This window comes from Elephas maximus, chromosome 3 (assembly GCF_024166365.1).
Source record: "Elephas maximus indicus isolate mEleMax1 chromosome 3, mEleMax1 primary haplotype, whole genome shotgun sequence".
Taxonomy (NCBI): Eukaryota; Metazoa; Chordata; class Mammalia; order Proboscidea; family Elephantidae; genus Elephas; species Elephas maximus.
Genome location: NC_064821.1, coordinates 123,450,691 through 123,478,608, shown reverse-complemented (window position 1 = coordinate 123,478,608; position 27,918 = coordinate 123,450,691). Strand labels below are relative to the sequence as shown.

General features: G+C 38.1%; 1 protein-coding gene across 1 annotated transcript; it reads left to right on the top strand.

Moving 5' to 3' along the window:
- Positions 1–181: 181 nt before the first annotated feature.
- On the top strand, positions 182–26,087 carry ASB17 (ankyrin repeat and SOCS box containing 17). Its single transcript, XM_049875628.1, has 3 exons — positions 182–582; positions 22,484–22,763; positions 25,881–26,087. Exons 1-3 carry the CDS (start codon positions 182–184, stop codon positions 26,085–26,087), a joined length of 888 nt encoding a protein of 295 aa, XP_049731585.1.
- Positions 26,088–27,918: the final 1,831 nt, after the last annotated feature.

Below are 27,918 nucleotides of genomic sequence, written 5' to 3'. Positions count from 1 at the left end.
TTGATGACAGGTCTCCATTGTGATGTCATCCAGTATTTCATATAAAATTTTTTTCTGGCTACAGCTTAAAGGGCACTTCAGGTTTGTGGAGTTAAACCTACCACATTATCAAAATATGTGACTAAAGGATTACAGCATGACTTCCTGTGATTTTATTTCTATATTTCTGCCTTAAACAGCAATGAGTAAGTCTTCTAAATTATGTCGTAAGACTTCTTGTCCAAGAAGCAATATATTCTGCAATCTTATTGACAAAATTGTTAAAAGACCCTCCTTGCAATTTTTGGGTCAGTGGGGATATCACTGTTATGAACCTAGAATTTACAGGACACTGGCAAAGATTCTGAGGTACGTCGACTTGGAGGGGTTTGACATACTACTCACAGATTATATTGCATTTGTGGAAAAATCAGGATACCGTTTTGAACTGAATTTTAATCTTGAATTTACCGAAATATGTGTGAATACAATTCTGTACTGGGTTTTCGCCAGAAAAGGTAATCCTGAATTTGTGGAATTGCTTCTGAAGAAGACAAAAGACTATGTTCAAGACAGAAGTTGTAACCTGGCACTAATATGGAGGTAATAATTTCATATTATGTTTTTCACCAAAAAAGAAAATTTTATCTTTAGGAAATTACATTACTTTTTTTTCTAAAATGAATTTGCATAGTGGCTAGAGATGGATAAGAAATTCTGACTTATTTGTTCATTCTTTCATTCCTTCGTTATTTATTCAATAATTTTTTTACCTAGTATGTACCAGTAAATTACTAGTGGTTCTGTTCTATACAGCTCACATGTTAGCATGAGATGCTTTTATGTAACACTGTGATCTCTTCTTTTTGAAAATATTGACTGCATATCTGTAGTATGTACATAGTTGACTTTTAAAGTACAATTGAGAATAAACACAAATCTTCACTAAGTAGTAATACTTATTAAACTCAGTAATTCTCTGTGTTAAACTTTGATATATTTGACTCCAAATTCTTCAGAATTAAGCACAATGAAAGCCAAGTACTGCATTCTGTCTGTTATAAAATCAAGTTTTCACATAGTCTGAACATGTGAATTTAGCTAATGAATATTATTGGGGATCTTATGAAAATAAATCTCCAATGTGACCTCTTTGTGGAGCCCATAATATAGATTCTAAAGTTACCTAGTTTTGTACTAATTCCAATTTACTCTGTGGTTATAGGTATTAGTCTAATTAGAACAGATGTGCATTTGTTCATTCAACAAAGTATTCTTGAGCACCTTACTATGTAGCAGGCACTGTACTAGACACAATAATAGGAGCTTGTATCTAATGAAAAACAAGACAGACAAGATCAGTTAAAGACTAAACCAATTTAGGTTCTGCTGAAGCAGAGTTGCTTTCTCTGGAGAGGACTGGGTTGCTTTCCTAAACGATCACCCAAGTACATGAACTGATAGCTGTGATCTGGAAATGTCGATAAATAAAACCACAAACAACACTTTCTGGTTGTTTTAAATACCGTTATATTTTCAACTATAGCAGAGATCAGCAGCTTCTAACTCTGAGTGCCACTAGCTCAGCTAAGTAATTAGCCTGTGAGTATCCCTGGCAGACCCATGGCAAAGAAAAATGGAGCTAAACGGAGGAAGGACAAGTAAAAAGAGGTAAAAATGTAAGGATTGAGGGGGAAATGAAAATAAAAGAAAGAGAACCACACAGTGGGATATAATAGAGTGCAACTGACAACTGTCTTAAGTGACTCTCAATGGCACATTTGCAACACTGCCTACCCCTAAAAGAGAAAGAAAAATCTGCATTAAAATTAATAAATTTTCATTCAATGCATCTAGAAAGTGAAACTCATTACAAGCCAATTCTATTTACAACATGTTTTGAAACTTTCAGAATCATAAAATTTTTCATTGTGAAAAAATAGATAATACAATTGCCAATTCAACATTTTTCATTTGTACAATTTAGTGATACCAATGACATTAATCATGTTGTACAACCATCGCCACTAATTGTTGAGAAATTTTCCGTCATCATGAACATAAACTCAATGCTTCCTAAGCAGTGACCCTCCCTTCCCACCTCCCTCCCACACCTGGTAACCCCTAATAAAACTTCAGTCTCTATACATTTGCCTAGAATTGTAGAATTTTAGATTTGGATGGAGCCCAAGAATTCATTAGCGAAACTTCACCCTAGACAACAACCTCTTGTAGATAATCAGTGGCTGATGTACACCTGGTCTCAGCTTGACCTCACTAGCAGTAATGAGTTAACTATTTCCTGGTAACTATTTCTTTGCCCTGGGGACTCTTCTCTTTTCTAGCTATACACTTTCCCTCAAAGATTTTTTATAGTCTCATGACTTTAAATATCATAGATATGGATATATGAGATATAGATGATATATCTAGTGGATTTGAACTGCGGACTTTTTGGTTAGCAGCTGTAGCTCTTAACCATTGTACCACCAGGGTTTTCAGATGATATTGAGATTATAAATAATATATGAGATATAGATATGACATATAGATATATGAGATATAATGTATGAGATTTAGATAACATATGAGTTATAGTTACATGAGATATAGATACATTAGATATAGATTATGAGGTACAGATATATGAGATATAGATACAGGTACAAATATACAGACGTATAGATATAGATATATTGTTGTTGTTAGGTGCCATTGAGCTGGTTCTGACTCACAGTGACCCTATGTACAACAGAACGAAACACTACCCGGTCCTGCAACATTCTCACAATTTTGCTATGCTTGAGCCCATTGTTTTAGCTGTTGTGTCAATCCATCTCATTGAAGGTTGTCTTAGTTATTAGGTGCTGCTATAATAGAAATATCACAAGTAGATGGGTTTTAAAAAACAGAAATTTATTCTCTCACAATTTGTTGTTATTAGGTGCCATTGAGTCTATTCCAACTCATAGAAACCCTATGTACAACAGAAGGAAACACCACCTGGTCCTGAGCCATCCTCACAATCGTTGCCATGTTTGAGCCCATTGTTGCAGCCAGTGTGCTAATCTAGCTTATTGAGGGTCTTCCTCATTTTTGCTGAACCTCTATTTTACCAAGCATGATGTCCTTCTCCAGGGACTGGTCCCTACTGAGAACATGTCCAAAGCATGTGAGACAAAGTCTCACCGTCCCTGCTTCTAATGAGCATTCTGGGTGTACTTTTTCCAAGACAAATTTGTTCATTCTTCTGGCAGCCAATAGTATATTCAATATTTTTCACCAGCACTATAATTTAAAGGTACCAATTCTTCCTCTGTCTTCCTTATTTATTGTCCAGCTTTCACATGCTTATGAGGTGATTGAAAACACCATGGCTTAGGTCAGGTGCACCTTAGTCTTTAAAGTGACAACATTACCCTTTAACACTTTAAAGAGGTCTTTTGCAACACATTTGCCCTATGCAATGCATCATTGAATTTCTTGACTGCTGCTTCAATGAGCGTTGATTATGAATCCAGGTAAAATGAAATCCTTGCCAACATCAATCTTTTCTCCATTTATAGTGATGTTTGCTGTTGGTCCCGTTGTTAGGATTTTCGTTTTCTTTATGTTGAAAGTAATCCATACAGAAGGCTGCAATCTTTGATCTTCGTCAGTAAGTGCTTAACATCCTCCTCGCTTTCAGCAAGCAAGGTTGTGTCATCTGCATATCACAGGCTATTAATGAATCTTCCCCCAATCCTGATGCCACATTCTTCATGTAGCTCAGCTTCTTGGATTATTTGCTCAGCATACAGATTGAATAAATACACTGAAATGGTACAACCCTGACACACACCTTTCCTGACTTTAAACCATGCCATATCCCCTTTTCTGTTTGAATGGCTGCCTCTTGGTCTATGTACAAATTCCTCATGAGCACAATTAAGTGTTCCGGAATTCCCATTCTTCCCAATGTTATCCAAAATTTGTTATGATCCATACAGTCGAATGCCTTTGTGTAGTCAATAAAACACAAGTAAACATCTTTGTGGTATTCTCTGCTTTCAGCCATGATCCATCTGACATCAGCAATGCTACCACTTATTTCGAGTCCTCTTCTGAATGCTGCTTGAATTTCTGGTAGTTCCTAGTTGATGTGCTACTATAATCGTTTTTGAATGGTCATCAGCAAAATTTTACTTGTGTGTAATGTTAATGGTATAGTTCAATAATCTTCCAATTCTGTTGGATCTCTTTATTTGGAATGGGCACAAATATAGATCTCTTCTAGTCATTTGGCCAGGTAGTTGTCTTCCAAATTTCTTGGGATAGACGAGTTGAGTGCTTCCAGGGCTGTTGAAACATCTCAGTTGGTATTCTGTCAATTCCTGGAGCCTTGTTTTTCACCAATGTCTTCAGAGCAGCTTGGACTTCTTCCTTCAATACCATCGGTTCCTGATCATATGCTCCCTCCTGAAATGGCTGGACATTTACCAATTCTTTTTGGTTCAGTTACTGTATTTCTTCCATCGTCTTTTAATGCTCCTGCATCGTTTAATATATTCTCCATAGAATTCTTTCATATTACACCTCAAGACTTGAATTTTTATTTCAGTTCTTTCAGCTTGAGAAATGCCGAGGGTTTTCTTCCCTTTTGGTTTTCTAATTCCAGATCTTTGCACATTTCATTATAATAATTTACTTTGTCTTCTTGAGCAGCCCTTTGAATACTTCTGTTCAGCTCTTCTACATAATCATTTCTTTCTTTTGCTTTAGCTACTCTGTATTCAAGACCAACTTTCAAAGACTCTCCTGATATCCATTTTGGTCTTTTCTTTCTTTTTAATGAGTTCTTGCTTTCTTCATGCATGATGTCCTTGATGTCATTCAATAACTCATCTGGTCTTTGTTCATTAGTGTTCAATGAATCAAATCTATTCTTGAGATAATCTCTAAATTCAGGTGGTATATACTCAAGGTCATACTTTGGCTCTCAAAGACTTGTTCTGATTTTCTTCAACTTCAATTTGAACTTGCATATGAGCAAGTGATGGTCTGTTCCATAGTCAGCCCTTGGCCTTGTTCTGACTGATGATATTGAACTTTTCCATCATCTCTTTCCACATATCTAGTAGATTTGATTCCTGTGTGTGGTGGTTAAGATTGTGTATCAACTCGGCTGGACCATGATTCTGTCTTTTAGCAGTTGTATAATGTTGTGATCACTTTCCTATTGAGGTTTGATATGTGATCACCACCATAATGGGATCTGGTGCCTTGGGTGCAGGGTCTATGGCAGCTCATTACCCCTTTCAGCCTTCATCTCTCCACCCTCTGCCACCTGACTCTTCCTGCTTGCCTTGCTGGGGCTTTTGCTTGTTGCAGATTCTGCAGCTGGCTCCTGTTCATCTGACCTCCAGTTCTTGGGATTTGAGATGGCAGCTTGCTTGAAGTCTTGCCTGCCAATCTTGAGATTTATCGATCTTCACAGCCTGTAAGCAGCAGCCCTGCTCCCCGGCCTGCCGATCTTGGGTTTGCCAGCTCCTGTGGTTATGTGAGTCAGGAGAAGCCAGCAATAGCCTTGCTTTCCAGCCTACCAATCTTGAGTTTGTCAGCCCCGGCATCCACATGAGTCAGGAGAAGCCTTTTTACTGCCTCACGGACTTGAGACGTTACAGCCTCCAAAAATCATACAAGCCATTTCCTTGATATAAATCTCTCTATATAGATAAATATCGATATGCTTTACTGGTTTTGCTTCTCTAGAGAACCCAGCCTAAGACATTTGGTATCAAGAGGGGTTCTAGAGAAACAAAATTCTAAGTATGAATTCTCTAAATTGGTTCTCAGGTCTGGTTAGTCTTAAAGATGCTGATGACTCTGTTTCCAGTAAGTAGTAAAGAGGGCACTGCTAATCCATGGCATGAGGTGGCAATTCAAATATGCAAAATATCACCACCAATAGATCAGGTAATGGGGAAAGGTGAGGCACTGGATGATTGCATGAAAGATACCTTTCTACAATTTTGTCATAACAAGAAGTATAAGAAAGCTGGTTGGTTGGTCCTACTTTTGCTAGATGAACTGGTGAAAAAAAGAGAGGACCTCTAGGGTCAAAGTTAAAGCAATCCATAAACAACCTCAACATTTCCACTAGTGCCTTGAAAGAAAAAGCCTTATTTCTTATAGTAACACAGCTGATATTGCCAAAAACCAAACCAAGAGTCTTACTGTAAGAGCAGCTGAATTACACCAACTCTGCTGCCAACATCGAGAGGTGTCTGAAGTTAAAGTGAAGGCATTGATTGGGAAGAATTGGGATCCTGAAATCTGGGATGGGGACATATGGGCAGAGAATCAGAAAGCTGGAAACACTGAGCCCCTAAATTCCATTGAATCACTCCTGCCAACAGAACCATTAGCCCCTCCAATTCCATCTAATGAGATTAACCCAGCTTCGTCTAAAGTGCCTTTGCACGAGTCATTGCCTGGGACATCGCCTGAAACAGATGCTTTACAAGACAATGCTGAATGTTCTCAAAACATTTCCCCACTGATTTTGGCTTCTAGACTTATAACTAAACCTAAGCCCCAGCGAGCTCCAAAAGATGAAGTACAAACAGTAACTCAGGAGGAGCTATGCTACACCCCGAAAGAACTGCTTGACTTTTCTAATATGTACAATCAGAAACCTGGGGAATATGTGTGGGAATGGCTAATAAGGGTGTGGGGGTAATGGTACAAGGGACATAAAGATGGATCAGTCTGAGTTTATTGATACAGGCTCACTAGGTACAGATTCTTCATTCAGTGTTTCAGCTCGAGAAGTTAGTAAAGGATCTAATGGTTTATTTGGTTGGGTTATTGAAGCATGGATTGCATGGTGGCCTACACTAAATCAAGTTGAAATACCAAACCTGCCTGTACACTGTAGAAGAAGATATCCAAAGGCTGAGGGAAATTGCATGCTAGAGTGAGTTTATCAGGTTAGAACCACAGACTTACAAACGGAGTGCTCGGAGGACACACTTTTCACCATATCAGTGAGGAACAAATTTGTGAAGGGAGCCCCAAACCATGGGACACCAAGTCAACATGCAGCCTGAGCTGACCATCATGAACTGGGTGTCGTCTGGCCCCCAGAGTCATAAATTTGGACATGGACAGCAACACTCCATCATTAAATTGAAGTGGTATATACGAGATCGAGCCCAAGAAGGACTTGAAGGCACAAGTAAGTTGCATGAGGATGTAGCCCAAATGTCCATGGTTTCCACTCCTGTCACATCGTCTTCCATCTCCCAGTTTGTACCTATGGCCTCATAGGGAGTTCCTTATCAGTCGACTGAAGAAAACTCAGACCTGGTGTACAGATGGTTCTGCATGATATGCAGGCACCACTTGAAAGTGGACAGCAGCAGCACTACAGCCCATTTCTGGAAACTCCCTGAAAGACAGTGGTGAAGGGAAATCTTCCCAATGGGCAGAACGTCAAGCAGTGCACCTGGTTGTTCACTTTGCTTGGAAGGAGAAATGGCCAGATGTGTGACTGTATACTGATTCATGGGCTGTGTCCAATGGTTTGGCTGGATGATCAGGAACCTCGAAGGAACATGTTTGAAAAATTGGAGACAAGGATTTATGGGGAAAGGGAATGTGGATAGACCTTGCTGAATGGGCCGAAGAAGTGAAGATATTTGTGTATCATGTGAGTGTTCACCAAAGGATGACCTCAGCAGAGAAGAATTTTAACAACCAAGTGGATAGGAGGATGCATTCTGTGGAAACCAGTCATCCTTTTTTCCCTAGCTACTCCCATCATTTTTTTTTTTTTTACTCCCATCATTGCTCAATGGGCTCATGAACAAAGCAGCCATGGTGGCAGGAATGGAGGTTATGCATGGGCCCAGCAACATAGACTTCCACTCACCAAGGCCGACTTGGCTCCAGCCAGTGCTGAGTGCCCAATCATCCAGCAGCAGAGACAACACTGAGTTCTTAATATGGCACAATTCCTCAAGGTGTTCAGCCAGCAACCTGGTGGCAAGTTGATTGCATTGGACCACTTTCATCGTGGAAAGTGCAGCGTTTTGTTCTTACTGTGTAATAGACGGATACTATGGATATGGATTTGCCTTCTCTGCACATGGTGCTTCTGCCAAAACTACCATCTGTGGACTTACAGAATGCCTTATTCACCTTCTGGCATCCCACACAGCATTGCCTCTGTTCAAGGGACTCACTTCACAGCAAATGAAGTGTAGCAGTGGGCCCATGCTCATGGAATTCACTAGTCTTACCATGTTTCCCATCATCCTGAAGCAGCTGGCTTGATATAACAATGGAATGGCCTCTTAAAGACACAATTACAGTGCCAGCGAGGTGGCAATACCTTGCAGGGTTGGGGCAATGTTCTCCAGGAGAATGTATATGCTCTAAACCAGTGTTCAATATATGAAATCTCCCATAGCTAGGATTCATTGGTCCAGAAGTCAAGGGGTAGAAATGGGAATGGCACCACTCACTATTACACCTAGGGACTCACTTGCAACATTTTTGCTTCCCGTCCCTGCTACCTTATGCTCCTCAGGTCTAGAGGTCTTAGTTCCAAAGGGAGGAATGCTCCCACCTGGAAACACATCATTGATTCCATTGAACTGGAAGCTAAGAATGCCCCCTGGCTCCTTATGCCTCAGAATCAATGGGCAAAGGGAGATACCATACTGGCTGGTGTGATCGATTCTGATTACCAAGAGAAAATTGGATTGATATTACATGATGGAGATAAAGAAGAGTATGTCTGGAATGCAGGAGATCTCTTAGGGTGTCTCTTAGTACTATCATGCCCTGTGATTAAAGTCAATGGAAAACTACAGCAACCCAATTCTGACATGACTACTAATGGCCCAGACCCTTCAGGAATGAACGTTTGGGTCACCCCACCAGGCAAAGGACCATAACCAGCTGAGGTCCTTGCTGAGGGCAAACGGAATACAGAATGGGTTGTGAAGAAGGTAGTTCTAAATACCAGTTATGGCCACAGGACCAGTTGCAGAAATAAGGATTGTAATTGTTACGAGTATTTCTGCTTTGTATGTGAGCATCAAATATTTTTGTTTTCTTCACTTATAAAATATAAGTTTTAAATGGGGCTAGTTCATTTTCAGTTGTACGCATGTTGGTTGTATCACATTAGGCAAATTATGACTTTGTAATTGTCTTTATTCAGAGATTATGTATGTTTCGGGGGATGTGTACAGGAGTCAAGTTGACAAGGAGTGGGCTGTGATGGTTAAGATTGTGTGTCATCTTGGCTGGGCCATGATCTCAGTGTTTATATGTGATCACCCCCAGGATGGGATCTGCTATGAGAAGCCAATTAGCTGAGAGGGAATTTCCTTGGGCCTGTGGCCTGCATCCAAATGTAAGTGGACATTCTGGCTTTTGCCCTCTCTGGATTCTGCAACTGCTTCCTGTTTGTCTGACCTCTGGTTCTTGGGATTTGAGCTGGCAGCTTGCCTGCAGATCTTGAGATTCATCAATCTTCACAGCCTGTAAGCAACAGCCCTGCTCTCCCGCCTGCTGATCTTGGGTTTGCAAGCCCCTGCTGCTTCATGAATCGGGAGAAGCCTGCAACAGCCTTGTTTTCTGGTCTGCTGATCTTGGGTTCACCAGCCTCTGTGGCTACATAAGTCAGGAGAAGCCTTTTTCCTGCCTTACGGATCTGGGACATTATAGCCTCTAAAAACTGTGTCAGCCATTTCCTTGATATAAATCTCTCTCTATTTCTCTCTCTTTCTATATATATGTATATATTCATACACTTCACTGGTTTTGTTTCTCTAGAGAGCCCAGCCTAAGGTGTTGTGTATTCCATCTGGGGAGGTCCATGTGTATAGTTACCGTTTACGTTGTTGAAAAATTTGTATTTGCAATGGAGAAGTTGTTGGTCTTGCAAAATTCTATCATGTGATCTCTGGTGTCATTTCTATCACCAAGACCATATTTTCCAACTACCGACCCTTCTTCATTTCCAACTTTCACATTCCAATCACCAGTAATTATCAATGCATTTGATAGCATGTTTGATCAATTTCAGACTGCAGAAATTGGTAAAAATCTTCAATTTCTTCATCTTTGGCCTTAGTGATTGATGTATAAATTTGAATAATAGTCATTTTAACTGGTCTTCCTTGTAGGTGTATAGATATTATTCTATCACTGACAGCATTGTACTTCAGGATAGATCTTGAAATGTTCTTTTTGATGATGAACGACATGCCATTCCTCTTCAATTTGTCATTTCCAGCATAGGAGACCGTGTGTTTGTCTGATTCAAAATGGCCAATTCCAGGTCATTTCAGCTCACTAATGCCTAGGATATCAATGTTTATGTGTTCCGTTTCATGTTTAATGATTTCCAATTTTTCTAGATTCATATTTCATACAGTTCACATTCCCATTATTAATGGATGTTTCAAGCTGTTTCTTCTGATTTTGAGTTGTGCCACATCAGCAAATGAAGTCCTGAAAGCTTGACTCCATCCACATCATTAAGGTTGACTCTACTTTAAGGAGGCAGCTCTTCCCCAGCCATATTATGAGTGCCTTCCAACCTGAGGGGCTCATCTTCTGGCACCATATCAGACAATGTTCCACTGGTATTCATAAGGTTTTCACTACCCAATGTTTTCGGAAGTAAACTGCCAGGTCCTTCTTAGTCTGTATTAGTCTGGAAGCTCTGCTGAAACCTGTCCATCATGGATGACCCTGCTGGTATTTGAAATACTGGTGACAAAGCTTCCAGTTTCATAGCAACACTCAAACCATCATAGTACAACAAACTGACAGACGCACTGTGGTCTCACAGTTTAAGAGGCTATAAGTCCAAATTCAGGGTACCAGCTATAGAGGAAGGCTTTCTATCTCTCTTTTGAATATCCTTGTCTTAATCTTCCCCTGGGTCTAGCAGGTTCTCAGCACAGGGTCCCCAGATCCAAATGACATGCTCTGGTCCTGGCTCTTCTTTCGTGGTGGTTCTGAAGTCCCTGTCTCTTTGTCACTTCTCTCTCCTTTTATCTCTTGTAAGATAAAAGTTGATGCAGGCCACACTCCAGGGAAACGCCTCTTACGTTGGATCAGGGCTGTCACCTGAGTAAGGGTGTTGCGTCCCACCCTAATCTTTAACATAACCTAAACTTGTCTCATTAACCACAGGCAGAGATTTGGATTTACAACATGTAGGACAATTACATCATATCACAAAATGGAAGATAACTACACAATAGTGAAAATTATGGCCTAGGCAAGTTGACACATATTTTGGGGGGACACAATGCAATCCATGACAACAGTCTTCCTCTTTTTCACTGGCCTTCTACTTTGCTAAGCATGATGTCCTTCTCTAGGGATTGGTCCCTTCTGATAACATATCCAAAGTACCTGAGACAAAGTCTCACCACACTTTCTTCTAAGGAACATTCTGGCTACACTTCTTCAGAGACAAATTTGTTCATTCTTCTGGCAGCCCATAGTATATTCAATATTTTTTCACCAACACTATAATTTAAAGGCATCAATTCTTCTTCTGTCTTCCTTATTCATTGTCCAGCTCATACGAGGTGACTGAAAACACCATGGCTTGCGACAGGCACCCCTTAGTCCTTAAAGTGACAATTTTATCCTTTAACACTTTAAAGAGGTCTTTTGCAGCATATTTGCCCAATGCAATATGTCATTTGGTTTCTTGACTGCTCCTTCCCTGAGTGTTGATTGTGGATCCAAGTAAAATGAAAATCCTTGACAACTTCAATCTTTTCTCCATTTATCATGATACTGCTTTTTAGTCTAGTTGTGAGGATTTTTGTTTTCTTTATGTTGCGGTGTAATCCATACTGAAGGCTGTCATCTTTACACTTCATCAGTAGGTGCTTCAAGTCCTCTTGACTTTCAGCAAGCAAGGTTGTGTCATCTGCATACCGCAGGTTGTTAATGAGTCTTCCTCCAATCCTGATGCCCCATTCTTCTTCATATAGTCCAGTTTTTCAGATTATTTGCTTAGCATGCAGATTGAATAAGTATGGTGGAGGATACTACCCCTACCCACACCTTTCCTGATCTTAAACCATGCAATATTCCTTTGCCTCTTGGTCTATATATAGGCTCCTCATGAGCACAATTAAGTGTTCTGGAATTCCCATTCTTCACAATGTTATCCATAATTTGTTAAGATCCACAAAGTCAAATGCCTTTGCATAGTCAATAAAACACAGGTAAACATCTTTGTGGTATTTTCTGCTTTCAGCCAAGATCCATTTGACATCAACAATGATATCCCTCATTCCAAGTTCTCTTCTGAATCCAGCTTGAGCTTCTGGAGGTCCCCTGTTGATGTACTGCTGCAATCACTAGAGATACACACACATACACACACACACACTCACTCACACAGTTGGCCCTCCGTATACGTGTGTTCCACATGCACGGATTCAACCAACCATGGATTAAAAATATTTTAAAAAAAAAGAAAGTTCCAAAAAGCAAAACTTGAATTTGCTGCACACCAAGCACTACACTGAATTTTGGAGGACGAAGTGATATAGGCATAGCCTGGTGTAGCCTCTTGCCATTTCACAGATACCCAGGCTCTCTCCAGCACTGGTTGGTTGAGCATTGTTCACCTTGCCTCTCGTTTGTTCACTACTTACATGTATCCTTTTTTTTTTTGTCGAAAAAGTGGCTCCTAAAAAGCAATTAAGTAGTCAGAACAATCCCTAAAAGACTAAGTGTGAGGGGGTTGAGGAGAACAAGGGGAAGGAGTTGAAGTCTAGTGAGGGATGTCTGGCTAGCTATGGAAAGTGCCACAGCCTGAAGAACTGGAAGATACGGGAGAATTGCCATCGGCATGAGCTCAAGAAACTCATAAAAGAGAAAGGCTACCTTCTAGAGCAAGTCTTCAGTTGTGAAGAAACAACTATTTACATAATATTTACATTGTGTTAGTTATTATAAGCAATCTAGAGATGATTTAAAGTATAAGGGAGGATGTGCGTAGGTTATATGCAAATACTATGCCATTTTATATAAGGGACTTGAGCATCTGCAGATTTTGGTATCCGTGGGGGTCCTGGAACCATATGGATACTGAGGGATAACTGTATATAGGGATGACTGTGTGTGTGTGCATGTGTGCACACATACATATATACATATCATACCTATTGCTGTCTAGTCCATTCTAACTCATAGCGACCCTATAAGACAGAGTATATCTGCCCCATATGGTTTCCAAGGAGCACCTAGGTGGATTCAAACTGCTGACTTTTTTGGTTAGCAGCCATAGCTCTAAACCACTACGCCACCAGTTTCCATCATATATGCATATACACATGTATATATATATGTGTGTGTGTGTGTATATACATATATATATATGTATATATATATATACAGCCATCCCTCAGTATCCACAGGGAATTGGATGACTCTGTGTGTGTGTGTGTATATATATATATATGTATATATATAAAACCAAACCAAACCCACTGCCGTCGAGTCAATTTTGACTCATAGCGACCCTATAGGACAGAGTAGAACTGCCCCATAGAGTTTGCAAGGAGTGCCTGGTGGATTCAAACTGCTGACCTTTTGGTTAGCAGCCGTAGCACTTAACCACTACGCCACCAGGGTTTTATATATATATATATATACACACACACACACACACATATATATACATATACACACACACATATATACATATATACACACACATATATATACATACATATACATATATACACACACATATATATACATATATACACACACATATATACGTATATATATACATACATATATACACCAATGACTCCCAAATCTTTATTTCCAGCCCTGACCTCTCCTCTGAGTTCCAGACTTGTCCTATATTTGGCTGTCTAACCGTCACCTCACATAGCAGCCCAAACTTAACAGAGACAAAACAGAGTATTGATTTAACTTACCCTTTTCCCTGCCAGTTCTTCTGAATTCCCCACCTGATTAGCAACTCCTGTTGCTCAAACCAGAGATCTAGGTTTTCTACTTCATTCTTCTCTTTCCTTCACCAACACATCAGCATGTCCTTCCAATCTTACCTCTAAAACATACCCCAAATCTGTCCACTTCTTTTCATCTCCTCCATTTCTAACTTAGGTGAAGCCATAATCACCTCTTGCCTAGACAACTGCAACAGACTCCTAACTAGTCTCCCAACTTCTACTCTTCCTTCCCAACCCCCTTAATCTATTCTTGACACAGAAGTGTGAGTGACATTTTAAAAATCGCTCCTGATTAAAACTCTCCAAAATTTTCCCACTATAATTGGAGTAAAATTCAAACTCAATACCTCTTTTTTAAAAACCCTACATGATCCAGCCCCTGAATTTCTCTCTAAAAGCCAGTCTCATGTTACCCTCTCCCTTACACATTCTATTCCAGTCACACAGATCTTTCTGCTTCTTGAACATCTTCAAGTTCATTCCTGCTCTAGAGCCTTTTTAGCAACTATTCCCTCTGCCTGAATATCTCTTTACGCAAATCTTCCTAGCTTGTTCTTATCAGCTAGATCACAGTATAAATGTCACCTCTTCAGAAAGGTCTTCTCTGGCCACCCAATCTAAAGAAGTTACATAGTCATTATCACAGCACTCTATTTTAATTCTCGGCCCAGCACTGGTCACTATCTGTTTTTTCGGTGTCCATTTTTTCATTCATTTGTTCATTATCTACCCTTATTAGAAAGTAATCTCTGGGAAAGCAGAAATCTTGACTATTTGTTCACTATTGAATACTCAGTGCCTAGAACTACAGAGTAAGTGCTCAGTCAAGATTTTATTAAATGAAGAAGTAAATTTTATACAGCTTTATTAGATACCTCTTTCTCAGAGTGAGCTGAAATCTGCATCCAATTCTCCAACACTCCTCCCTGAGGCTGTAGAGAACAACGTCCACTTACTGTCTCTTCCACATGCACATATTTGAACACTGCTATTATGTAGGGTTTTTGGGTTATTATGTACCCATAATGAACACCTTGTTTCATCTCTTGCTCTTTATTTCTACAGCAGCAGCATTCTTTGGTCACTCCTATACATAACCCTGTTTGATGATTTCTGTATTATTACTGTTGTTGTTAGCTGTCGTCGAACCTGTCCCCAATTCACGGCAACCCCATGTACAAGGGATCAGGCTTTTGTGATCCATAGGGTTTTCACTGCCTGATTTTTCAGAAGCAGATTGCCAGGTCTACTCCATCTTAGCATCGAAGCTCCGCTGAAACCTGTTCAGCATCATAGCAACACACGAGCCGCCACTGATGGGTGGTGGCTGCACATGAAGTGCAACAACCCGGAATCAAACCTGGGTCTCCCAAACAGAAGGCGAGAATTATATCACTGAACCACCACAGCCCTGCTCCCTATGATTAAAGGCAGGGAAAGCAGTTAGTACTATAGGAACATGCCAGGTACAATGGCAGCTCCAGAATTTCCACACAGGAAAGTTTTGGACAGCAATCTGAAAGTGGGAAGATGGTTACGGAGTTGCTTGAAGTTGAATCTGCAGAGCAAGTATAGTGTGCTTACTAGCTCATATGCTTATTTGATAGTTTTGGGGGTAGAACTAATTTCTCTCTACCACCATGCCACCCCCCCAGCCCCCAGAACCTCCAGCCTCAGATTTCCTCAGCAGCTTCTCACTGTCTTCTAAGTAAAGTCTAATCTCCTTAGCTTACTTTCAAGGCCCTTTACAATTTGGTTAAAATCACCTCCTTTCAGCCTTCTCTCTTACCACCTCCCTTTCATGTATCCTATGCCAATGCTAGGGTGATATTGTAAAAAGATGAAGAGCTAGAGTCAGACGTGTCTGCATTTAAATACTAATTTTACCAGTTGCATGAATTTGACAAGTTATTTAACTTTTCTGGACATCAAATTTCTCACTTTTACAATAAGGAACAATTAAATTGGATTGTTGTGACGATTAAATAAGATAATGTGTAGATTCTCAAAAAACTACTTTTTAATATTCTAAATTTAACTGTGTGTTGTTCCTCCATACAGGCCTATTTCCTCTTCTTGAAATAACATTGTCCTATTTTTATCTGTCTAACTTCTATATTCATCCTTCAAAATTCATCCCTATTTCTCCTGGATAGAAGTAACTCTCCTTCCCCAGACTCTTCACAACATTACTACCTTGCATTAAAAAAATTTGTATACATGATCTCACCTCATCTTTCAAAACAAGTTACCCTTCTTTATGTCTTTAAGAATACATTTGGTAATGGAAATGGGAGTACTTTTTCCTTCAGTGACTCTAATTTTATTACTGGCTTTCTATAAAACAGTAAAATAAGTAATAAGAGTAGTGTCATTGGTCCTGGACACAGGCCTCCTGTGTTTGAACCTCAGTCCAAAATTACTTAAAATTTCAAGAAAATTACTGAACATTTTTAAACTTCAATTTTCTCTTCTGAAAAATGAGAACAATAACTACCTCAAAAGGCTATGAGGATTAATAATGTTAAAAGATCTAAAGTATTCCACAGTGTCTGACTCATAGCAAACAATCTATACATTTTGCAATTATTTTTCTACTTCATTGTTGTTGATGTTAGATGCCAGCGAGTTGGTTCTGACTCACAGTGACCCTAAGCACAACAGAATGAAACACTGCCCAGTCCTGTACCATCCTCAGCTATGTTTGAGCCCATTGTTGCAGCCACTGTGTCAATCCATCTTATTGAGGGTCTTCCTCTTTTTTGCTGACTCTCTACAAAGCATGATGTCCTTCTCCGGGGAATGGTCCCTCCTGATAACATGTCCAAAGTATTTGAGACAAAGTCTCGCCATCTTCGTTTCTAAGGATTATTCTGGCTGTACTTCTTCCAAGACAGATTTATTCATTCTTTCGGCAGTCCATGGTATATTCTTCTTCTTACTAAAGCAACCTTGACTCATAGCAACCCTACAGGACAGTGTAGAACTGCCCCCATAGAGTTTCCAAGGAGTGACTGGTGGATTTGAACTGCCGACCTTTTGGTTAGCAGTCAAGCTCTTAATGACTATGCCACCAGGGCTCCTTAAATTAATTGACTAACAGATAATCTCATTCCCTTAGAGCTTTAATAGTGCTTGGCACTTGTAGATGCTCAATAATTGTTGGTTTAAAAAAATTGAGATTATAAATTAATTGACTAACAGATAATCTCAATTTTTTTTAAAACCAACGATTATCAAGCACCTATGAATTGCCAAGCCCTACTAAAGCTCTAAGGGAATGAAAATAAGATGCCCCTTTTCAAATTCCTCCTATAACCCTCACTCTAAATTTAGATTGGTTTGAGCCCCCTTACCTCTCAAGTTTTCTCCCTCCCTAGGTAATCCTCTATTCCTAGGAATTTAAATCTTCCTCTGAGAAAACTAGCATATATCATTGCCTACTGGGTTTCTCCATGTAGATATATCACAGATGTCTCAAAAAATTATAAATCTGTTTCATCCCAAGAGTGAACCACGTTTAAGTCTTTGATCCTCTTCTCTCTCTGAACTCTCTTCCTTGGTATCATGGCTTTAAGTACAACCTACATGCTGATGATTCTCAATTTTTTATCTCCCATCTAGCCCTCTTTTCTAAACAACAGACTTATACATCTGACCACCAATTCAACATCCTCACTTGAATGTCTAATAATAGAAATCTCAAACTCACCATGAATTCCTTCCCCTTCCCCTAAAACCTACACTACCTGTTACTCCTTCCCTCCCCTTGCTTTTTTAAGGAAAACCCCATTTGTCTAGTGCTCAGGCCAAAACTCTGGTGTCGTTCTCGAAGTCTCTTTTTCTCATACATCTCACATCCAATCTGTCAGGAAGTATACTGGTTCTACCTTCAAACTTGATGCAGAATCTAACCACTTCCACTGCTGTCACCCGGTTCCAAGCTAAGTGGTTTCCCTCCTTCTATCTTGTAGCACATTCTCAACATAGCAGCCAGAATGATTTTAAACAGTGGTATCATGTCACTTTCCTACTCAAAATCTCCAATGGCTCCTCCATACCATTTAGAGTAAAAGGCAAAATTCCCACACATGACCTACAAGGCTCTGAATGATGTGGCATTTCATTACTTCTGTCCTCATTTCCTGCTACTCCCCACCTCTTCCACCCTTTCAACCATACTAGCTTCATAACTCTTCCTTCACCACTCTAGGCACACTCCTGCTTTGTTGTCGTTGTTGTTAGTTGCTGATGAGTTGATTCTGACTCACAGCAACCCTGTGTGTGCAGACTAGAACTGCTCCATATGGTTTTCAAGGCTGTGATCTTTTAGAAGCAGATCACCAGGCCTGTCTTCTGAGGTGCCTCTGGGGAGTTCAAACCACAAACCACCTGCCTTAGGGCCTTTAAATATCCAAATGGTCAACTTCTCAACTCCTAGTTTTTGACCAAATATCTCCTCTTTAGTAAGACTCTCTCCTAACATTCTATTTAAAATTGGAAAATGTCCCACCCCCAGTACTTCCATACTTTTTATCCTACTTTACTTTTTGTTTTTTAGTTAGTACCCATTACAGTCCAACATACTGCGAAATTTGTTTGCTATGTTGATCGTATATTTGCTGTCATTCCTCACAAGATAGCAAGAGTCTTTGTCTTCTTCACTGATGTACCTCAAGCACCTAAAACAGTGCCTGGCATATAATACATATTCAATAAATACTTGTTGAATAAATAGATGGACAGTAGTTGAAGTTCAAGACAGTCAACTGTATTGAATATCACAGAGATAAAATTATTATGGAAAAGCATATTTTGAATTTGACAGCCAGAAACCTAAGGGGAAAGGGTAGAAAAATTTTAGAAATAATTATCATAGCTACAAAACTGAATCATTTTCTGCATGTCTATATGGAAATATTATGCCCCATTTCATAAGCATATATGACAGGTTCTCTGATACAGAGGGTTCAGTTCATTAACCTCACATTTAAAGAGTGATTCTTGCTTTGCTTGCCTCACTCCATCCATATAAGTACTGTTATAATTAACTGTCAGTACAGATTAAACAAATTTTGGTTTATAGTAGCATGCTCTTTAAACATGAGGATTAATCATATGTCATTTGGGTACAGATTAGACTTTTAAATCTCGTTTTAAACCTATTTGAGCTTGAGTTATGTTCTTAGCATCTTTTATACAAAATATCTTCTAAATGTAATGTCAGTCTTAGAATCAACTAATATCTCAAAATCTTAACAACTACCACTTGTGGCATATTTTGTCCTCTTAATTCCCCTGAATTCTCATATCTGTAAGACTTGTAAGCCAAATATCTCCTTAAGAGCTAGCAAGATGAATAAATTAGATTACTTTTGAAAAATTTAAATGAGTCCACATAACTGAAAATCTTAGGCCTGAAGATCACAGAATAACTTTCAGGGCATATCAATATTTATTAATATTAATTCAAAATGATAGTTAAAATGTCAATGAATAAATATTTGAGTCCCTATTATGGGCAAAGCATTGTTAGGCACTTGAGGATATAGTAGTGAACTAAAAAGACAAAAATTCCTACCTCTGTGGAGCTTAAATTTTTATAGATCATCTTGCTCCCCTGTTTATTTTGAAGATGAGAAAATTAAAGATGAGTGATGTTAAGCAAGTTGTCCTGAATGATAAGGGTTTAGCTGAGATATGTAAAGTCTCATGAGGAAAAAACATCAGAGTAATCAAAGAAAGCTTCAGAAAAGAGTGAAGGCAAAGGACCTTATAAGTTGAACAGTATCTTATCGTTGAGCAAGACTTGCCCCAGAATTGAAAAGGGAAGAGAAGAACATATCCAAAGTGAAGAAATGTGAAAGATCTGGATGCAGTGGTGACTTGGGAAACTAAGTGCTAATAAGCAGGACAGGAAATGCAGAAGTAGTCATTTAGGAGTTCAGTTTTGAATGTGTAGAACTATTTGTGAAAAAGTTGAGAGTCCAGGGCAATACTACTCTGGAGATGATTTCAGGAAAGATTATATATATATATATACCTATCTATCTAATATGATACTCTGCACTATAACACAACTTTGTGTGTGTGTGTGTGCTTTAGGTGAAGGTTTACAGAGAAAATTAGTTTCTCATTAAACAATTAATACACAAATTGTTTTGTGACATTGGTGGCCAACCCCGTGACTTGTCAGCACTCTCCCCTTCTCTATCTTGGGTTCATTCAGCTTTCCTGTCCCATCCTGCCTTTTCATCCTTGCCCCTGGGCTGGTGTGCCCATTTAGTCTCACGTACATAGCTGAGCTACGTGTATTATTTTGTTTTTTTTTTTTATGGCCCTAACCTTTGGCTGAAGGGTGAACCTCAGGAGTGACTTCAGTACTGAGTTAAAAGGGTGTCCAGGGGCCATACTTTCATGGTTTCTCTGGTCTCTGTCAGACCAATAAGTCTGGTCTTTTTGTGCAATACGCTATTTTTAAAAATCAAAATATTCTAGCATTTCAGAGCTTTTTAAAGCCTTGGAGATGACCTAGGTAGTCTAGTAATTTTGGAACTGTATTCTTTGGAGCCCCTGACAAGGAAACCAGTAGAGAGGGGGCATCTAGGACTTCCAAATCCACTTCAGCCAGAGAGGATCTTTTCTCAGTTTTACAGGATTCTTCAGATAAAAACAGTTCAAAAACAACTCATCTACTGCAAAAGATTCATTTTATATAATTAGTTCCGGTATAACAGTCCGCTAATGTTGGTTTATGCTTGTGTCTGAAACATTCTTTCCAATCTTCTTTTTGGCAAACACCTACCAGAACTTCAGGTCTTAGCTCCAGGATATTCGACAGGCAGTGACTGTTTCAGTTAAGTGCCCCTCCTCAATGCTTCTGTAGTGCCCCAAGCATGCTTCTATCATAGCAATTATCACCTTGTATTTATTGAATTACTTGTCTGTTTTCCTTAATGGACTAAAACCATCTTGAGACCAAGGACTGTATCTTTCATCTCTGGATGAGCAAGTGCTAAATAAATTACTTAGTGAATGAATGAGCAAATGAATAAGTAATACATGAGGAAATTGAACTCAGAGAGGTCTACTTGCACAAGATCACACAGGTAGTTTGTTGTTGTTAGGTGCTGTTGGGTTGTTTTTGATTCATGGCAACCCCATGTGACAGAGTAGAACTACCCTATAGGGTTTTCTTGGCTGCAGTCTTTACAGAAGCAGATCACTAGGTCTTTCTCCCATGGAGCTGCTGGGTGGGTATGAACCACCAATATTTCAGTTAGCAGCCAAGCACTTAACCATTTGTGCCACCAGGGCTCCCTCACAGCTAGTCTGAGGAAAACCTGGAACCTCCAAGTCTCCATTGTTTATATACCATGCTGCCTCCCCCTTCTTAATGAAGTATAATATTAGTTATCCTTAAATAAGTCTTGCCTTTCTCTGTATAGTTGTCCAAAACCAAAACTTATACTCTGCTGATCTGCAGAATACATTAGTATTTTATTAGGCAAGTCAGGAAAATTCCAGAGACAAGGACCATGAATAAATTCCCCTTTCTTCAGTCCTAAAAGTTATGTTTAATTGGCTGAATAAAAGCTTACTATTATAAAATCCCCTGTGGTTGGTTCTACCATGTTCTATCCATTTACAGAGACCAATTCAATAGCAAATATAAGTGTGTCTATTAAATAAAACAGTTGCATGCACTATATAAAACTTGGGAAATAAAACCATTGTTCTGCACTAGAGAATAAAAGATTTCAGAGGAGCCTCAAAACTTCCCTAAAGAAGGAAAATAAAATTCTGCCCTTGAGATACCCAAAAATTCCCTCACCATAATGTATACTTTTTAATCCCATGAACATCAATTCTAATATTATGAAAAAAAAAAACAAACCCAGAATCAAGGTAGTTGTACTTACTCTTTTTTTTTTTATCAAATATTCAAACTCAATTCAAATTCAAGTCTGATACATGACCAAAAAGAACTAAGCAAAAAATAAATATATATGTATATATATAAACATATGTATATATATATATATTTTGCTTAGTTCATATAAATATGTGTTCTTTCCTCGCTTTTTATTTTAGATTTCACAGAGCTACATCAGTTTTATAAATCTGGTCCTAATCAGTATGGGTTTCTCAAATGAGAAACATAGAATTGCTATTATTAAAAGTAAATGCTTTTCACATACCATAAATCTTTTTTTTTTTTTTCTACTTGTTTTTACAAATGTAAAGAATGTTTAGCTGTATAGTAAGTGTTTTCTTAAGTTTTGACCTCTGGGTTGGCCTAGATTCATAGAGTGGAGAACTCTTTGTAAGATACATACAAAGGTAAAGTTACATTGAAAATCACCTAAGACATTGAGTATTTAAGACAATGCTATTATTTTTCAATTACCGTTAAGACAAGTGTTTACCATGTGTCTTAATTCTATCTTCAATGAATTTTTATTTTGTTTGATTCACAGAACTTTCACACCAGTGTACTGCCCAAGCCCACTAAGTGGCATCACGCCTCTCCTTTATGTAGCTCAGACAAGACAGTCCAATATCTTGAAAATACTCCTGCAATATGGGATCTTAGAAAGAGAAAAAAATCCTATCAACATTGTGTTAACAATATTGCTGTATCCTTCAAGAGTGAGAATAATGGTTGATCATGAATTGGTAGACATCCAGGAAGATGCCAAAACATGTTTACTGCTATGTACCAGAGTGCTTTCTGTCATTTCAGTAAGGGAAATAGAGGTAAGTAAAATATTTTTCTTTAGGTTTGGGCTCAAATACTGATCAATTTTAAGATAAAATTGTGAAGGCAGGAATAAAGTTAATTTTTTATTGATGGATTACATCCAGCGACAAATTAATCATTGACTATATACTTATGAATTAAAAATGACAAAGTTCAAATTATCTCAAACATTAGTTCTTTATTTCATAATTGTTTATCTTCTAAATATGAGATAACTGTTAAGCTAAATGCATATTTTGTTTTAGTACATATTAAGTATATGTATGTAATTATTACATTCTAATTACATAATAAAAACTAAAAACCAAACCCACTGCTGTTGAGTCAATTGCAACTCATAGCAACCCTGCTTATTAAGACTTCCATGGCTCTTAGAAAAAAAAAATTAAAAATTTAACAAACCTCCTTTCCAACGTAATATTTCAAAATGAGAGTATCATTTCTCCTCACAAATACGATCAAATATCAAGAAAAAGATTTTTCTCCTTCAAAATCCCCAAATGATTTTAAGCATACATAAATACACAAAATAAAGGCTTAAAATATTTATTCAATTAAAAATGTCTATCCCTCCAAGATTCAAAGAGCTTTTCCTTGAGAAGGTTTTTGGAATAAACCAATTTTAGAGAAAAAATAGACCATATAGAGCATGTTCATCCTGTCAAAATGAACTGCAGTTGTACCATGTCCACCAGTAGCAAGAAATAGGTCTGCTTAATCAGGAGAAAACTACACCTAAAAATCTAAACCAAACTGCCAAGGAATCCAGCAATTCTCCTAATCTTTAAAGATATATCTTCAGAAATAATCTTAAAAAAAAAATTATTTTTATTATTTATTTATTTATTTTGTTAGAAGGGATCAAATTCTGCTGATTTTTTTGTTTTGTTTTTTAAGCTTCAAAAATAAGTATCAATCATCCATGTCTGGGCAAAATTTAAGAAAGCAAATTGGTCAAATTATTTTGCCAGCCTACTTAAAAAAAAAAAAAAAACTTGCATCTTGAGTAATTTGCTTGTACTTGGACAGATCTAGTGTATTGGTCCTGCACAATTACTACAAAACATATAAATTCTCAACCAGTTCCATGAATGCTATTCCAGAGGTACATCCACAATGGAGAAGTGCTAGTATAAAGTGAGTTGACCAAAATCACTTGCCTGAGTGGCAAAGAATTTATACCTGAGTTCCAACCAATTGCAGTTTAATAAGCTAAAGTAGCATTAAGCAATAATGTGAGGGGTAGCATAAAAACTGGCTTAAAGATCACTTTAAATGCCTCTGCTTTGGATTTCCATGCCTTCCAGCAGCTTCCCCTATCATAACCCTGCACCCAGTGCCGTCGAGTCGATTCCGACTCATAGCGACTCTATCACACCACATATATTTTATATGTGTTTAGATATCTTTACGTATAGATCACGGGCTTGTGAGCACAGAGACTGCATTTTGCACATCCTAACAGAGTGCTGAGCATATACTAGATATTCTTTCAATAGTATATGTTGATCGAATAAATTATAAATCACTTAAAGCGAAAGTGTCATGTTGCCTGTAGAATATAGGTTCTACTGGACAAACATCTCTAATACACCAACTCCCTTTGCTCCCAAGCCAACCTAATAACATTTAGCCTCTGGAATTAAATCTTTTAAAAGGTACCATAAGAAACTTAGAAAGGTATCTTTCATTTGGACAGACCTCCCATTATGTTTTCTTGTGGCTCGGCTGTATGATGTTTAACTCTACAATGGTTGGGATCACCTGGGGAACTTTTAGAATTTATGCTATTCATATCCAACCCCAAGCTAATTGAATCAAATCTCTGGAGTAGAACCTGGGCACTAGTATTTTTTAAGGTTCCCCAGATAATTCCAGAGTATAGCCCAGGTTGACAACTACTACTATAGAAGAAGAAAGTGATAAAACTTAAGTGTATGAACCATCTAAAACTTAAAACGTACCCAGATTGAGTTATAAGAAATACGAGAGTAAGTCAAAAAGTATTGCTACTAAGGTTTCATACCTGCACAGGTTTATTCCAAACAAAATGTGTTTTAACACTTCTCTGCAATCAGCCGATGGCTGCCGACAAGTTCTCTCAGTAATGTCTTAGTCTCACTTTTTTTTCCCAAAAAAAAGGACACTTAAAAAAAAAAAAAAGGATGCTTTTTGTGCCATGGAAAAAAATATTTTGAGGTCAGGCTAATACCAAAGTTTTTAAAAAATTCAATTGGACATCTTTCCAAATCATTGAAGCTTTGCAACAAGTTTATGGAAATATTGTCCCTCGTAAAACAACAGTTTTATATGGATCAAGCGTTTTAAGGAGGGTCAGGAAGAACTCAAAGATGAGCCAAGAGAATACCACTTAGAAGGTTATGGTGACTGTTTTGGGGGATCCCAAAGGGAGAATCTTGATAGATTTTCTTGAAAGACACAGGATGATCACAGGGGCTTATTCTGAAGAAGTTTTAAGAAAACTGAAAACTGCGTTGGTGAGAAAAGGCCAGGAAAGTTGCGCCAAGGAATTTTTTTTTTCCATCATGACACTGCGCTTGCTCATTCTTTGAGAGTACCAAGGGTGGTCCTACAAGAATTTCATTGGGAAACCTTACCCCATCCACCCTACAGCCCTGACTTTGCCCCTTCAGATTTCTTTTTGTTCCCAAAACTCAAAGACCATTTAAAAGGAACACGATTTGAGTCCCTCAAGGATGCCAAAACTGCAGAATTCTTCAGGGCAGGGTTCCCAGAAACCCAAGAGAGATGGAAATACCACGTTCAGAAGTGTATAGACCTAGATAGAGGATACGTCGAGAAATAATAGCTTCATATTTTGATATTTTTGTTTAATAAAGGTTTAAATGATTTTGTAACAACACTTTTTGACTTACCCTCATAATTTGCTTTGTGTCTTTAGATATATTATTTAAGTTTTACGTATCACTGTGAGAATATACTACATGCCTCAGGTAAAAGTGCTTTGGGAAAAAAAGTTATAAAGATATAAAAATTTAAGATCTGTTTTCTGAATTTAAATAGAAATATTAGTAATTCAGACTAATCCAACGATTAATATTATAAAAGTAAAATATTTCCCTTTTCTTCAGACACAGCTGAGTTTAGGAAGACGTCCAATTATTTCGAATTGGTTGGATTACATTCCTTCAACAAGATACAAAGATCCATGTGAACTAGTACATCTTTGTAGACTGACCATCAGAGCTCAACTATTAACCAACAATATGCTCCCAAATGGAATATTTTCACTTCTAATTCCTGCTCGTCTACAGGACTACCTGAATTTAGAAAGCTAATAAACTTCATTATGCTGAGTTCTTTAAGCTGTTAACGATTATACGGCTTAGAAGTTAATAAATTATTACCTTCACGCAAATATTTGTTGCATTGAACATTCTATTTAGAAAATGTATTTTCAACTATATGAATACATTCAAGGGTTTCATAAATAAATTATGTCAATTATTGTACAATGTAGTGGCTTAAAAAAATCATAGTAATAATCTCTTACCTCAAATTGTAACTGTTTACTACCAAAAAAAAAAAAAGAAAATGTGTTTTCACATGACATCCTAAATGAATCGCCTTTTAATCAACAAGTGGCTCTGCCCATTACCTTTCTCTGTGTGGGACAAATTACACACATCTTGATGCAAGGAAATAAAAGATTACATCAAAATGATAATGTTACCAGTCAAATTTGTATGTTATTACAAAGAAACTTATCTAAATTTTTAAAAATTTATTCAAATGCAATTTTTTTAAGGTTTTTTCCTTTTGCGTACCTAGGGTACTAGAATTTTCTCTATATATGTAATCAAACAGGTTTTAACACAAAGATTAGCACTGGGAGACAATTCTCCTTTGGTCTCTCACATTTCCACCCATCTTATGAGCTGAGGCACTAGCTGTCTTTTATTCTGGACTAATTTTCCAAGGATGTTTGTATAATGAGGAGCCTTGGGAGATATAGTGTCTCCCTCTGGAGCACAGCACAAGTTTGGTTACTGTCCAGCCTAATAAAGATAATGCCTCCCTCTGGGGCAAAGGTAAAGCAGGTTTTCTTAAAGCACGTTCATCATAAAAGATTGGAGTTTGCTAAGCTCAGGTTCCTCACCTCTGACAAATCCACTGAGCATCTACCTGGGCCACTGCATGTCACCCCTGTGGGAACTGAGGGTGTAGCAAGCAGAACTGACACAAACATGAAGCTCATACTTCTTGCTGTGTCATTAGTAATAAAGTCCTTTGTTTAATAAAATCCTGACCTAGGAGTCCCTTGTCTTCTGTCAACCAACAGGAAACTCTGGCAAGCTAGCCCACTAGTGTGCAAGATGGGTAAAAGTCTCAGACCCTTCACACTTCTTGCCTATGAGCATCTTTTCCCACCCCATCTCTGTTTCTTAAGGCCTACTTTAGTGGATTACAGCAGATGGTAGCCATTTCCACTGTTCACTTGCAATCTGAAGACAATCAGAATTTTGACAATGCATAGTGAAAAGGTTTTCATTCTCTCCCACAGCAACAGAATAAACACTGTGAACTGGTATTGTTAGAGTTTCTGAACAGAATGGGAATAGCAAAGTAGCAAAGACATGAGCAAGATAACTAGATTACTTGCTTTTCCTTTCTCCCCACTTTCATTCCTGTGAGGTGCAAATGCATTATAGAATTGAATTATAGAAATGTTTATTTATACACTTAACCAAAATACATTAAATACAACAGCATATTTTAGGGAGCCCTGGTGGCACTGTGGTTAAGCGCACTGCTGCTAACCGAAAGATCTGCTTCGAACCTCCCACCCACTCCACAGGAGAAAGATGTAGCAGTCTGTTTTTGGTAAAGATTACAGCCTTGGAAACCCTATAGGGCAGTTTTACTCTGTCCTTTGGGGTCAGTATGAGTTGGAATCAACTCCACGGCAACAGGTTTGGACTGGTTTTGATTTGAGCATATTTTAAGTTCAAAAATAAATATGCACAAAGTTCAAACTATTCATAGCATATTAACACTTGAATACTTCTTTTACTAATAATATATAATAGTTACATATTTTGTTTGAAAATGTGTTAATGTGAAGAAACTTGAAAAAGTTACCTTTAATTCAGCATATAAAGAAACACT